The sequence below is a fragment of the Phycodurus eques genome, chromosome 18 (genome assembly GCF_024500275.1).
Source record: "Phycodurus eques isolate BA_2022a chromosome 18, UOR_Pequ_1.1, whole genome shotgun sequence".
Classification (NCBI taxonomy): domain Eukaryota; kingdom Metazoa; phylum Chordata; class Actinopteri; order Syngnathiformes; family Syngnathidae; genus Phycodurus; species Phycodurus eques.
In genome coordinates, this window is record NC_084542.1 from 10,664,311 (window position 1) to 10,680,270 (window position 15,960).

A 15,960-nucleotide genomic window follows, 5' to 3' on the forward strand; every position below is an offset into this window, starting at 1 on the left:
TTCAGGAAATATGTCCTCTGCATTTAACACAGCAAACACAGACAGTTAGTGGCAAAATCTGAAGCAGGGGGCAACTTCGCGCCCGCAGTTAAAAACCCAGTAGTTATTCTCGTGTTTTTTTTCTAAATCCATTAAATATGTTTGAAGTGCTGAAAAACTGGGCAAAGACTGAGAACAATTTAGTACTAATTTGTTGATATATAGCATTGAACTCTTTTCTTTTCACCATCTCAGTTGTCTAGACTTTTTGGGTATGGCTAACATGGTGGCCAGCTGCACGCAACCAGGGTACCCAGCATGATTCAGCCTTCCCATACTTTAATAACTGCAAAGTGGCCTTATTCCATGTAGTGGCTAATCGGCACAACTGCCTTAATAATAACTTCACCCATTTCAACCACAACACAGCCACATGCAGTTATCCATCACGGTATGCCTACAACCTGAAAAAATACAACTTTCCTGTAGTGTTTTGTGTTATTTGGGCTAAAGTGTCTCTGCGGTGTGCCCCGCGAGGCAAGGGAGAACCTGACGACTACACCACCCCACGGCAGCCTGCTTGCGGTCCAGCACAACGTTAGGGCAGTCAGCCTCAATGTTGCCGACTGCAACGTGGATGAAAAAAAAAATCATCCTGGGGATCACACTGCATTGCACTGCTGTGGCCGCCCATGGTGCACTCGAGACGTCAACGTGCCAATGACCTCCTGAATTTTATTGTAGGCAGGCAAAGGAGGGGGAAATTGTCCCAGCGTGGTTGCCGGTTATTTTGCCGCGAATTGGAGGCTACCTTGCCGCCATAGAGTGCCTCTCTGCGACCCGTGAGCATGTGTGTATCGCTGGTAGGGAGCCGAGAGAGAAGGCACATATTTGATTGACAACCGAAAGTTCAGCAGGACGAGGTTTTCCGAGCATTCAGCCACTCAGATTTGGCAGGCTTGTTAACAATACTCTTCTCTGCAGTGTGTCAAATTGTGTGTCAAGACATTTTTTGGCCATTTTACTGCTGTATCAGTGTCTAGCCAAAGGGCACCACAGTCACAGGTCTGGGGAATCTTGAAGGTGTTTGGTCCATTGACACATCCTCTCTAGCTCTGTCTGTCCACAATTGACAAAGCTTTTTTTTTTTTTTTTTTTTTTTTGCCCATATTCTTCTGCAAGTTGATGATTTGAACAACCATGGTGACAGGCGATGATCTTAATAACTTGGCCACGGCTGCCCCTATATATAATATTTTAGCCATTTGTCCAGTTGGAATTTTTTGGTGACCACCAACTAGAGCTGGGCGATGACTCGATTTTAGCAATGAATACGAGTTTATTAGGATTATTATTATTTTTTTTTTGCTTCTGTATTTCAAAGTGCATCCCTTCACGCATGCATTGCTTCCACTAACAACATGGTTGTGAACAGAGTGGACGTACTTTACAAAGCAGTCAGTGTTACCAAATTAGCGGTATTACTGACCTCCCTAGTGACTATTTTTACACAAAAACAACTTGCCTGCTCAGAAAAAGACAGCATGAGCAGAGTCATATTCACATTGTGATCCATATGACAAGATACAATAAGAGCCCATTGGAAGGAAATTGTAACATAAACTGCGCTTTACATTGCTAAAGACATATGCACTGTAAAATCATTGATTTATCGATATTTTGGAAACTTTTGACACCAAGGTATGTGCTTCCAAGCTGCAAATATTTTGCTGAGCTTGCAGTGCCTCACCTGTCCTACTTTACATGGGAAAAGTCCATGAGAGAGCTGGAGGCCGTATGACAACAGACATGGAACTTGATGGCTCATTCTATGATGTTAAATTGTTGAACATTTAAAATGTTAATTTATGAAGGATCATGTTTACATGTTGTACAACCTTTGACACTTTTGCACATATTTTCAGATTACCTGTATTTGTAAAGAATATTTATTTCTATAATTATGTTGAAGAGTAATGCAAGTTGATGCTTGGAGCAAAACTTGCTGGAAGTAAACTTGTTTCAAAGCTTGTTTGGTATCAGGAGAAATAAAGCAATTCCCGGAATGGCAAAAAGAGCAACACTATGTCATTGTCGTTTGCTTTTTCTATAAGCGAAGGGGAGAAATTTATTAAAATCGAAAATCATATTTTTTAAATTTGATTTGATGGCCACATCAACCAGCCCTTCCTTTCACCCTTTTAACCTTTAATACAATAAATATTTATTCTCTATTTGGTGCTTTTCATGCACTATGATAAATGGATTCATGACATTTTTCATTTTGGTTACTTTTTTTTATGTGCACTCTATTTTCTATTGTTCCTAAATGTATTCGAGTGAATTTTGGGCATTAAAAAACTATGAAAAAAAATAGCTCGCCATCTTTATCTTTCCTATTCCTGTTTATGACTGTTGTTGTTTTCTTATGAATACTTCAGTCTTTCGCCTCACACGTTCTGACTTGTATACAAAAACATGCTGCGTCATGAAAAGAGCAACGAGGAGTTCAGTTGTTCATTACTTGGACCAGACACTCACATCCACACACAGTCAAAATTATCCAAATAAATAGCCTTGCATTTCTTATGATGTATCTTATCGAGACACTGTTTACTCTTTACACCTATTCACTGTGATTTGTGGTATGTTTTCCATTTTATTTTACATTTACATAGTATACCTTGCCCCTATAATATCATGTAAATGTGTGTCTCTGTGTTTTCATGAAGACTTGGTGGTGCAACTTGGGGATGTGCAACTAAATGCTTTTGAAATACCAACGTCTTGTGCAGGCTGCCCGATGTGTTTTGGTTGTGTGACTACATCACATTAGATTCAGGTTCAAGTGACTTTGTTTTATATTCTTCAAATTTACAAGACTTATTATTGGTGTGTAAAGAACTGCTCCAGACTTCTTCTAGCTTGATTAGTTGGGATATTTTTGTCTTTTCTCAAATCTGTCCTTGTGTTCTTTACAGATGCACAGCTACAGAACTCTCATAGAAATCAGTTTTCTTTCTGAAGCACCCTGAGGAATTTGTGCACTACTACATCTGTATCTAGAATGCAAAAATAGCATCACATTGTTGAGAACTTTTTTAAATTTATTTTTTAAAGACTGTTAAGCCATCTAGAGAGAGACAAAGACCAAAAAATAAATAAATAAATAAAAATAAACTTCAAGTACACATGGATTTCAAACATAAGTGGGGCATGTCTAATTCATGTTAAATTGTTGCCAGTGGTAATTGTCTGCAGAAAAACAGCAGGCTAAATTTGCCATCTCATTCATAACCAGAATATTTAATAATTGTGAATAATCATGCACGTATTTGAGAGGATAATATAGTGTAGGTTGTGGCAAATCTAATAAAGGATAACTTTGACCTAAAGATACACAGAGAATGTTCATGTAGTACAATGTCTAGTTTAGAATGAATATTCGTTATCAGCTTACACATAAATATTTAATGCCTCTAAAATTGTAGAACCTAGTGCTTCACACAAATGTACACTGGTTATGCATGTAAATGTGCACCATTTCTTTTTTTTTTTTTTTTTTTTTTTTTTTTTTTTTTTTTTTGCAAAAGCACACCCAGGTCACGTTTTCTATTGCCAGTATGGAAGCACTGTGACCCTTGCAGTTGTGCTCTGTCAGATGTCAAAACCATCCGCTGATGTTTTATTTTAAAAAAACATTTTTTAAAGCAGGGTTCTGGGTGATTTGTGGTCTGAAATAAAATTTGTTTAGTTGCATCACTCTAATAGTATAAAGGTTGCAGCTTGACACTTAGGTTTGCGTTTTACTCCTTCTCGAAATTATTTTTTTTTTCTTCAATAAACCCAAGATGAAGGTATTTTTTGCAAAGCAAAGCTGAATATTTTGAGCACTAGTTTGCGTTATTTACATCATATCCACTTTATTGACCAATGTAACATAACCCAAGAGTTTGTCAAAGGACTGATTCCCTAGTTATATCATTTCATACACAATGTTTGTTTGAGCTATCGTTTCTCAGGGCATTGAATCAATCTCAACTGGAATGTTCTGGTTGTCTTAGAAGACGTTTCGCCTCACGCACCTAGGCTAGATAGGACGACTCTAGCCTGATTGTTGGTGTGGAAACTCAACTATTTCTCCCATGAATTAGAGGCACACCCTAACTACAAATGGTATCACTCTTTTGGGATGCACAATGACAGGAGGAGAATATTCAAAGGCACTTTTGAGCTCTGTTGTAAATAAGACCTGTTGTAATCCTACAGATGCTTGTAATTATTGGTTGTTGAATGTTGTTTACCATTGTTGTAGGGTGCGCAAAAAGTGTGATAAACTCAATCTTAAAAGTGTTTGACTTTGACCTTGCACAAAGTGACTGAACCTTGAGCGATGCTACTCTCAGCGGAGTGCTGTCCTGTGGCCACAGTGATTACCTCGCTACGCTGTTCCCAAACATAACATCAGTGTGCCTGTCTGGGTGGCTTCCAAATGCTGTTAATAGCTTGGCTGGGTTGGACAGCTTTAATAACCATGGACGTACTCAGCCTAATCCATAAAAGGCTTTACAGTCAAATCTGGGAATGACTAGACTCACTCTTTGTGGTACAGTGTCTTCAGAAGTTTGAATAACATATTGTTAATTGCATTGTGTAGACTTTTTGTTTTCAATTTGAACTAACCAAGGAAAATCAATATAGACCGTCGAGAAATGAAAGAAAAATCCATTTTATGTTTGAATATATATTGGCTTTGTCTGTGGTACACCATTCCGCTTAATCACTTTCCTTCATGTAGTGATTTAATGCTGGTGGTGATGAGCACTCTCTCAATTTCCCCATTTTCCCTTTTGTATTTCCAGACGCTCCCTCCACTGAGCAGCAGGAACTTTTCACCCAGAAACTCCAGCAGTGCTGCATGCTCTTTGACTTCTTGGACTCTGTGACGGATCTGAAGAGCAAGGAGATCAAGAGAGCCACACTGAATGAGCTGGTGGACTATGTGTCCACCAACAGAGGAGTGCTTGTTGAATCTGCATACCCAGAGATCACCACTATGGTCAGTATACAGTGCCTAATGGGATTCGCCCTATGTTCAGCAAATACTGTACTATAGCTGCAAAATATAAAACGAACGGCTGTGGCACCATAGTCTGTCGGATAGTGGCCTCCATTCTGATTGAGTCCAGTTCACATAGTTGATAAACGCTGAATCTCAAACAGACGCCCACAATGACTGATATCACCCTGCGTAGCTGTAGCCGCCTTTACAACATGAACTGCCTGCAGAGTAGACATGGGACCTGTAAAGCTTTCCCCTTCCCGCAAGCAAAAAACAAACAAAACAAAAAAAAAAGAAAAAAAAATTATGACTGAAAAACAAGGCTTTCCCCTATTTACTAGGGGAAGGCCTTGTTTTTTCAGTCCTGATGTTACTAGGGCCTAGTAAATGCTTGGTACTCTCAGGTTGGATAAACAAGCAACCTCTGTTTCCACTATGTGAGGCAATATTGTTCTTTGTGTGGTTACTTATATGGTTTCATATTTTTATAGAGCATAACATGCAAACATTCACAGGACACGGAAGAAAAAGTAAGTGAACCTCTAGGCTACATATTCTCCAAGAATTTATCAGAATAAAGTATAAGCCACACACCAATTTAGAATTGTCTCTTTTCAAAGAAGCATTGCCTGATATGTATCATGCTGCGCTCAAAAGAGCTCTCCTGACCTAACCTACGATTAAGAATTGTTGACATGTATAACACTGGAAAAGGTTACAAAAGTATCTCTAAAAGTCTAGATGTTCATCAGTCCACAGTTAGATAAATTGTCTATAAATGGAGAAAGTTCAGCACTGTTGCCTCTCTTCCGAGGAGTGCCTGTCCTGTAAAGATAACTGCAAGAGCATAGCACCGAATGCTCAATGAGGTTAAAAAAAAAAAAAAAAAAAAAAAAAAAGAACCGTAGTGTGTCAGCTGAGTACTTAGAGAAATTACTGGCACATGCCAACATCGCTCTTGACAAAGCTACCATACGTAATACATTACATATGGGGTTCATGGAAGAAAACCAAGGAGGAAGCCGTTGCTGTCTAAAAAAACATTACTGCACGTTGGAAGTTTGTTAAACAGCACTTGGCAAAATATTTTGTGGACAGATGAAACCAAATTAAATTGTTTGGGAGGAACACACAACGCCGTTTGTGGAGGAACAATGACACAGCACACCATCACCTATCCATCAATGAAAAAATGATTTAACAAATTTATCAAGATGTTTTGCAGAAAAACTCGAGGCCATTTGTCCAACAGTTGACGTTCAAAAGAGGATGGATATTGCATCATTGCAGTGATCCAAAAAAATTTAGCAAATCAACAACAGAGGCTTCAGAAGAAGAAAATGCATGTTCTGGAGTGGCCCAGTCAAAGCCCTGATCTAAACCTGATTGAGATGCTGTGGCATGACCTCAAGGAGAGTTATTCATATCACACATCCAAGGAATCTTGCTAATATGTAAACGTTTGGTAAAGATGAATGCTACAAAATTAATCCTGATCGTTGTGCTCATCTGATAAGTGAGGGTAGGGTAGGTTGAGGTTATTGCTGCCAAAGGAGGCTTAACCAGTTTTTAAATCCAAGGGTTCACTTACTTTTTCCTCCCTGTTATGAATGTTTACGTTACGCTCTATAAGAATATGTAAACATAATTGTTTGTGTGGTATTAGTTGAAGCATACTCTATTGTTTTGATGTAGATGAAAATCGGACTGCATTTTATGACCAATTTATGCTAAAATTTAAGAAATTCCCAAGGGTTCACATTCTTTTCCTCCCACTGTATGTATTATCAGCCATCAAACAAATCTCATTGCCTCATGCTCTGCGAAACACCCCATGCACTCAAGGGGATTAAAAAACGGAGGCTGATCATGTGTCTACTGTCTAGACCGGTTTTGTCATGTCAGCAGTATATGGGATATACTGTACATGCACATTGCCATAGCAATAAAACATCCCTCATCATTCCATGTGCATTGTAGCCAAAATACAGCACCTTTTTTTTTTTTTTTTTTTAAATATATAAATATAATTATGTATGCTTTTATTTCTTGACAAGTAGGCTATCTAGAACAGTAGAGCTGCAATCAGAAAAAAAAGGTAATTGCTATTTTTGCTAAATCTTGACCAATGCTGGCAGTAAACCTAACTGAATTGAATCCAACTGACTGGCAGTCAATGTTACAGGAAGATGATGTACAATTTTTTCCAGGCTATGTGTCAAATGGATACTCTGGTTGCTAACGTATGTTTTAACTGCAGCATTCCTTTCCACAGATAAGCACAAACATATTCCGTACACTTGCACCAAGTGACAACCCAGATTTTGACCCGGAGGAGGATGAACCCACTCTAGAAGCTTCATGGCCTCATATCCAAGTAAGGATATGATTTTGTTGCTTCTCTATTCCTTTATAGAACTGCATCCCGATAGGAGGGGCCTGTATTGAGGCTACAGAGATGTTTTGGATTTCCCGAAAATACATTTTGACGCTAAGCGTATCATAGCGCTGCCCTGACATTGTTGCTAGTGGCACTAATGCAGAAATCGGTCACGAAAGTAAACCATTTAGTTTGTTTTTTTATTTGTGTCCGGCAGCTCGTCTATGAGTTTCTACTGCGTTTTCTTGAGAATCCGGACTTCCAGCCCAGTATTGCGAAACGCTACATTGATCAGAAATTTGTACTCCAGGTAAGCAATTTTTCAGCAATTACCTTTGAAAACATTTACTACAAATGTGACAGCTGGTTTTCCCAGCTAAATTTAGTTCCAGTTGGTGTGACATGTCAGACTATATAGTTGTTGGTTTTTTTGCTCACTCTCTGTGAATTTCTCAACAATAATAATGTATGGTGTTTATCTATGACCATATATTTGTAGTCATGGTTCTGTGTACTGTTTTGAAAGTGAAACAATTGAGGATGATGCAAAGGTGCCACAGTTCTTACTCCATACATGCGACTTTACAGGAAATACTAGTATCCAAGGCGCTCACCTTGATAGACGTTAAGACCAGGCAAAGCACATGTCATTCTAAGTAATGACACTGCATCTGTACTGTTAGTTAGTGCACAGGAATCCCTCACCCCACAGCTCGACAGAAATCAAGGGGGCCTGGAATGTTAGCTTGGCTGCATCAGAGGTGCGGGGACTGATTTTCCATGATGTGAGCGTGTCGTGGGGAGCTTTAAATAGCTTCCTGTTGTTTAGCTCTTTAGGATGAGATTAGAAGGCTGCGGTTGAAAGCAACTTTTCAGGATGGTTGGAGGTTTGGTTGGCAAGCGTGATGTGAAAAAATACATCCAGCGGGTTTGGTCAATTTAAGTACTTGTATACAAAAACGTATATATTTGCTGCAGAGAAAACCGTTCCTCTGCTAAGAAATCATGCACTAAAATGGTAAATGAGGTCCTGGGATTGAATACGGACATTTCCTCTGGCATACATTTGAATTGCTTTGGCGTCATAATAATGGTTTATTCTGAGCAAATAATTCATACCTTAATTCATTGATTAAGTCTCTTGCCACAGTATTCAACTCACAGTCCTCAGTCAAGAAGACTTCATGGCTGGATGACTTGATATTTTTAAAAAGGTTTTCTTAAATTTGTTTGAAGTTGTGTTGAATTAGTTCTGCAGACCACAGGGTTCCCAACTATTTATTTAATACAATAACACTCATAATTATACAGAAAAAGTGGGAGTGCAACCCGGCAGTCTCATCTGGGTGTGATTGGAGACAAAAGGGTAGTCGTAAGTCAGGGAATATTTCGTAGGGTTACATATTCTTTCAGTGCAGCTCAGTACCAAAGAGATCCACAGCCTTGTACTGGGCCCACAGCCCAATGGTTGGGGAGCTACAGAGGTCACAGAAATGCAAAAGGGCATGCATGTACAGTGACAACTTTTGGGGGGGGGGGGTACACTATGCAGCCTTAAATATAAACTGTCAGCTGAGGTGCTGATGACATGCTAACAGGAAGATAGGCGCCATTTGAAGCTGAGCCTAAAATTTCCTCTTGAACACCATGACTCGTAATGATGACTCATCACATGTAATACTGCAAATAGATGTGACATGACAGGTGTATCCAATAAATGTGGTACGCACAACACCTACGCACTTCTTGTTTTATACTAGCCAATATATTTGGCACCTGGATAAGTCTTTCAAATTAGTGCAACGTATGTCTTAAGCTTAAGACAGGAGACATATTTCCACCATTTGAAATCATGGCGATGTTACCTTCTCCAAAGAAACATCTTCCATTATCAGTTTGTTTTTGATGGTTTTTATAATGACAGAGTACCTTATTCTTTACCTGATGGTTACGTCTTAACACAATCAAAATGATAACTTACCTTTTAATGGAATTTTCCTTTTTTTCTTTGTTGTCTTAGCTTCTTGAACTGTTTGACAGTGAGGATCCAAGGGAGAGGGACTTCCTGAAGACTATCCTGCATCGGATTTATGGAAAGTTCCTCGGGTTACGAGCCTTCATCAGGAAGCAGATTAACAACATCTTCTTGCGGTCAGTAAAACATGTTTTGGAATTCTACTACTAATAATAGTGTGTTTTGGAGGCCCCAATAGGACAATATAAAATAAACCTAAACTGCACCATATATAAAAACATTTTACATTTGAAGCCACTGAAATACTGTACGTTGCAAAGAGAGGAAGTTCAAAGCGAAATAATGCTTTGCGTCGAGCAGTATCCCTTTGATATTTGAGCCAACAAACATAAAATGAAAGCAGCTCTGCTGTGTTTCCTGTTTCGGACATCACGTAATGCTTCAACCTGCTGTGTTTTTTCCTCATCATGTCTTTGCATTATTGCACCACAAGCTCTTAATCTTGCTTTTCAAAAAAAGAGAAGAACAAAGTGGAGATGGAGGCATCGTACATTCCCGACAACATGTTGATTCTTTACAGCTCCTGTTGCTGCGTGACAATGGGATTTATATTATTGAAACAGGGGGCCCTTGATGTCGTTTCCAACAGGCAAGGGTGGCAAAATGAATGCACCCACTTTGACCATCTGGCATGCAGGATAAAAATAGTACCATCGTTGTCAAGCGCTGTATGTATGTACATACCAGAAGTGCGTAGACATGGGTTACTGAACACACGAGGTGAATCATTTATTCGTCAATCATTTGATTGTCCGCAGAGTGCCTTTTTAGCAGAATGGAAATGGCTGTAATTGTTACAAGCATTTTATTCTTTCAGCCAAACACATTTTCTCTTTCAGGGTTTTCCTTTCACTATCACCATTAATCATCACCCATTGAAAATGTATACTTTTGTGACTTTGCACTGCAAATGTCAATTTGCTTGTTGCATTTCTAGGTTCATCTATGAGACTGAACATTTCAACGGAGTTGCTGAGCTCCTAGAAATTCTGGGAAGGTGAGTGTATGATTATGCAAATACAGGTAGAACAATCTATACCTTCTTTCAAGTCCAATGTTTTGAAAACAACTTTAGACTGCTGTATTTTTGGTCCATTTATATTTGAAGTTGACATTCTGATTATATAATTGCTCTTAGTGAATAAATGTTTCCCTTTTAGTATAATACCTCACCTTTATCCCATTAGTATGATGACTGCGTTTCTTGTCTACAGCATCATCAATGGGTTTGCGCTGCCTTTGAAGGCAGAACACAAACAGTTCCTAATGAAGGTGCTCATCCCATTACACACAGCGAAGGGACTGGCCCTCTTTCATGCTCAGGTAGGAATCGGAGTGGGAATGTTTCTACAACGCCATCTACTGGTTATTCAACACATTATTTTTACTAAAACAGTTCAATAATCAATTGGAAAGTGTGTGTGTGGCCTTGATTCATAAGTACAATCGAAAAAAGGAATGCATTTCACCTGAGTTGGTGTATCATGCCGTCATGTCATTTTGATGCGGGTATAACATTGCCATGGCATACCAATTTGAACCGCTTATCTTGTCTTTCAGTTGGCATACTGCGTGGTCCAGTTCCTGGAAAAGGATCCAACACTAACTGAACCGGTAAAAAAATATATATTACTCCCACTCCGCACACTATCCTGGGGCCCTAAAATTAGTCGAGGCGAGAGAAATCTGTCGTGTGTGCTACAAACCACCTACACACCAGAGATAAAGATACTTTATTCACATTAAAGGAGTCCCCAGTGAGTTGTCTTGTTTTATATTTAGGTGATCCGAGGCTTGCTGAAGTTTTGGCCGAAGACCTGCAGCCAGAAAGAGGTATGTCTATAAAAATACACGCTCATTAATTATAACACATAAGCCTGTTTTTTTAATGCCTTCATGTACTGTTCTTTGTGTCTAAACAGGTGATGTTCCTGGGTGAGATTGAGGAGATTTTGGATGTCATTGAGCCTACGCAGTTCAAGAAAATCCAAGAACCATTGTTCAAGCAGATCTCCAAATGTGTGGCCAATCCCCACTTTCAGGTAGGTTTTGATCAAATGAATTATGCATTTGTATTTGCTGTTATTTTTTTTTTTTTTTTCATTTCTCCTTTTTTATGTACAGTTTTGGTATGGTTAGGAAAAAAAGCGAAATTGTTTTCTGACAGCCACTTTAGTTAACCACCACAATCCCTCTCATACTCCTTTGTGGGAGTATGACACCAGTGTTGATTTTCTTCCTCGGTCCTGACAGGTAGCGGAGCGCGCACTGTACTTCTGGAATAATGAGTACATTCTCAGTCTCATCGAGGAGAACATCGACAAGGTCCTCCCCATCATGTTCTGTAGCCTGTACAGAATCTCCAAAGAGCACTGGAACCCGTACGTACTCCTAACATTTAGGTGCAAAAGAAAATCCAAAGTCACACACAAATTCAGTTTACAAACTGGATGATGCCCCTAAACATGAGATGTCATCTCAAAAGAAAGAATCAACACAATACCTGCCATGATGTGCACATAATTGTTGTCCTTCCACTGTGGCTTGGGGTTGCACAAATTCATAACAATTGATTATTAGGTATCTGAAAAAGCTTTTTCTTTCAGTCTTTACTTTCAGTCTGTATTAGTTTTCTTGTTGTGGAATCCTACTCACAAAATTTCACACTGATCAATGTTACATTACATCAACACATTGGGACATTTGTTTTTCTTATGTGGTTGATATTTGCTAAATGTAGAAATTGTTCTGAATGTAATTACAGGCATATTGATAAATTTGAGTAGTATCAATTGTTAATGCATTAATTGTCCATGTAAACGTTCTGATGGAGTTGTGAGTAACTGTGAGGTCCATAGCCTAGCTAGTTTTTCTGACGTGCGTAATTTGACACTGACCCAAAATGTTACATTTCAGGACCATCGTAGCTCTCGTCTACAATGTGCTGAAGACGCTGATGGAGATGAACTGTACACTCTTTGATGAGTTGACCTCCTCCTATAAATCTGACCGGCAAAGGTGAGGTTAAAACTGGTGAACATCGGGAACATTGTTTTCATCATGTCAGGTACTAGTGATGAAAAGACTTCAGGTTTACTGATGAACCGTAATATAATTTCAAAAGGTTTAAAGTTTCCAATTGTAATTATCGTTAGTACCGTATTTGCTGTCACAGAGAGAAAACAGCAGCAGGAACGCAACAACATTAGAAATAGCATCTGCAGCTAACAGGACAAGGATTAGTGTTGATTATATGTTCGAAAATCATTATTGTGGTGTTAGTACAGGGGGCACAAACAGATTAGGTTGTTTGTCTTCCGTTTAGCATGCTAGCATCATCTTTTCACGTCGCAAACAAGGATGTGGTTTTTATTTGTGGCACTTTATTCCTTTGTAGCAAACATACTTCATGTTTACTTTGTTGTGACTAATAAGAGGAGAGAGCTATGTCACGTGATTAGTCGCGGCATATTTGGGTACTTGAGTTTTTTACTGAACACCGTGCAAGATAAACATTGTTTACAAACACATGAACTGATTTGGATCTGAAAAAAAACTAGGCTTGAGAAAATTCATAATAAAATGTTCATAGTGTTTCATCTCTTCATTGCACGAGAAAGCAAAGTAATTGTTTTTCTGGTTGGTTTTCAGGGAAAAGAAGAAGGAGCAGGAGCGTGACGAGCTGTGGAGGAAGCTGGACGAGTTGAGGCTCAGCAACAGCACTCTAGAACAGAACAACAGCCACAAGCTCATAAGTGTCCAGAACAACAACAAGAGTAGCAATAATAATAACCAGGACAGGGCCGCTTACGCTGCAAACGTAGGTCATGGCAGCCAGTGAGAGCAACCCACGTGCCAAAAGATACTCTGTGTTAGCCTTTAACACTTGGCTTTAATGGATTGACGCCGCGTGCACGACTTGTCGGGAAAGAATGAACAAAGATGGGAAAAAGACAAACGACACCTCAGCATTCTGTGCCTCACAGAAAAGATTTGATGTTACCGCCAGTATATTGTTGAGTTGTCTGCTCTTGTTGTATTCAGTGTACATGTTCCATGGTCATGTGGGAGAGAAAAATATGACTTGATTTCAGCATCTCAGATTGTTTCTGCGACCAGCTGAATCGCTCAACAAAGATGTCTATTTTGTACTGTCGTCGCTGCCAACACTTGTGTGCTGACTTTAGGGGGGCAGGCAAAGGCATTGTGGGAGTATTGAGGCAGGCGGGACCACACCCACCCGAAGACATGCTGAAATGTACACAAAAGAGCCTCCATTAGTGATATAGATTGAATAATCATTATCAATATACCAATCAAATATGTCTATGACTTGGTCTAGTGGGGGTTTTTGGAGTTAAATATTGTTCTTCACAGTTAGTTTTACATTTCAGGTGTGTGTGTGTGTGTGTGTGTGTGTGTGTGTGTGTGTGTGTGTGTATGTATATATATATATATATATGTGTGTGTGTGTATATTTATATATATATATATATATATATATATATATATATATATATGTGTGTGTGTGTGTATATGTGTGGGAGAAACCATGTGAGCAGCACAGCAGCTTTTGCTATGAGTATTTCCACTGTTGTATTGACACAGGGCTTTTAATTTACACCTTTTATCCTGGGTTAGGAATTCAACTCATAGTTGCTTGATCATGTTGGGATACTGAGATGCTGCCGTCATGTCTTTCAGTTAAATATAAAATACTGCAAATAGCCGGTCGCATAAAGCCTGGAAACCAGTACAAAATCCACAATGCATCTGTTTTGTTTAAAAATATACTAAATTGTCTGCGCCCGTTTTTTATTTTTTATTTTTTATTTTTTTTAAGAAAAACAAGTTTCCCTGTATCCAGTCTTTATTCAAAGATGTTCAGCATACAACTGTGGGATGTATTTCTGTCATGTCTAACTACAGGCAGGGAAACAAAGTATTTTTATTTTATTTTGAATTATATCTGTAAAAAAAAAAATATATAGAAGCAAAAATAAGACATACAGTACTATATTTTTCCAAAATGTTTTTGTTTTTGGCAGTTCATTTAGAAAATGGACTTAGCTGGGACGCCAGGCAGGGATGATTGTACAGTATATTTGTCGAGTGGTTATATTTGTATTAGGGATGCACCAATACCACTTTTTTTTCAGACAGAATACAAGGACATATATTTGAGTACTCACTGATACTGAGTATCAGTACTTGATTATGCTATCACATCTTTCAAGTGTGATGAACGGTATTTCAGTTTTTAAGTAGAACTGGCACGACAACTAAAGTGATTGGTTATCGCGACGTTGTTTACTTTTCTTTACTCCGGACTGTTTTAAAGTGAGGGACATATTATTTTTATTGATATTTTATTGATCTGCTGTAGTCCTGTTATGTTTTAATGAGTCATTCACAGTTTGACTGTACAGGTCTGACTCAATTTAAACTTGCATGGCTTAATCTTAGAGACAGGCATATGCTTAGAGGGCCAAGTGAGTGCAGCGGCTGACATGCCACAGGGCTTCGCTCACAGGCCCGGCTTCCTCCATATCAGCTTTGTGACGGGCTCGCGGAACAGTGTGCTGCCTTCATTGTAGACAGCGCAGCAGAGTACATCATCCATTTTCCGGAGCATAATTTGCAGTATGCTTTAATGTTATCTTGTTGACCTAAAAGTATCTCCACACTGTTGACATGACTCCTACCCCACCTGCCTGCAAGAGAGTCGTCAGGCTGATAAAGTGGTATCGGTATCGTAGTGTCAGCATTTTTACAAGTACAAGTACAGATGTATGGTATCTGCTTAAGTACTGGCATTGGTGCATCCCTAATTTTTATGCTAGTTTGGAGGTGACTTAAAGGACAATGCCACTATATAAAGGGGACCTATGGGTTATATGACATTGTTGGTTCAGTTTTAAATGTAGTTGCAAATTGTTGATGTAAATGTACAGTAACATAACATACAGGTCCTACCTGTAAGATAAACGTTTTTTATTATACTGTCACGTCCATATGGTGATAGTTTGTCATGTGGTTGACAATTTTAGTAGAGAAATGTAAGAGTTTCTGCCCCCATTCCCTGCAGGCTCCTGGAAGATGGCCAATCAGATGAAAGTGGGCTTTTTGGGGAGGGAAGGCCTTGAATAATACTCGACTAAATCTGCTTCTTTCCCCTCACAGAAAGAAGGTGTGTGTGTGTATATGTATATATATATATATATATATATATATATACACACACATACATACAAATGCACACTATATTCTACAGTATATTAAGAGGTATAAGATTCAATAGTAATGCACTGCTGGAACTGTTCAATCTTCACTGTGGTGCTGTCATTGTGCAGGAACAGGAACTTGTATATAAAAAAAAAAAAGAAAAAAAAGTCTGACTAAAGCATTTTCCAGATTTCCTCTCATTAAGATGTATTATGAAGTAGTGAAACAAGAAAATAAACACTTGGTCGTACTGAGAAGTAAACTTTACTACCTGTTCTT

The 15,960-nt window shown here is 38.8% G+C and overlaps 1 protein-coding gene across 1 annotated transcript in view; it reads left to right on the forward strand.

Moving 5' to 3' along the window:
• Nucleotides 1–15,869, forward strand: part of ppp2r5a (protein phosphatase 2, regulatory subunit B', alpha isoform) — a 28,501-nt gene extending 12,632 nt beyond the window's left edge. Inside the window, exons 2-13 of the mRNA XM_061704042.1 lie at nucleotides 4,842–5,038; nucleotides 7,317–7,418; nucleotides 7,639–7,731; nucleotides 9,442–9,572; nucleotides 10,394–10,453; nucleotides 10,671–10,779; nucleotides 11,017–11,070; nucleotides 11,239–11,289; nucleotides 11,379–11,498; nucleotides 11,710–11,837; nucleotides 12,373–12,474; nucleotides 13,108–15,869. Of these exons, the coding sequence (XP_061560026.1) occupies nucleotides 4,842–5,038; nucleotides 7,317–7,418; nucleotides 7,639–7,731; nucleotides 9,442–9,572; nucleotides 10,394–10,453; nucleotides 10,671–10,779; nucleotides 11,017–11,070; nucleotides 11,239–11,289; nucleotides 11,379–11,498; nucleotides 11,710–11,837; nucleotides 12,373–12,474; nucleotides 13,108–13,297 (1,337 nt within the window). The 3' untranslated portion in view covers nucleotides 13,298–15,869. The remainder of the gene's footprint in view (nucleotides 1–4,841; nucleotides 5,039–7,316; nucleotides 7,419–7,638; nucleotides 7,732–9,441; nucleotides 9,573–10,393; nucleotides 10,454–10,670; nucleotides 10,780–11,016; nucleotides 11,071–11,238; nucleotides 11,290–11,378; nucleotides 11,499–11,709; nucleotides 11,838–12,372; nucleotides 12,475–13,107) is intronic.
• Nucleotides 15,870–15,960: the final 91 nt, after the last annotated feature.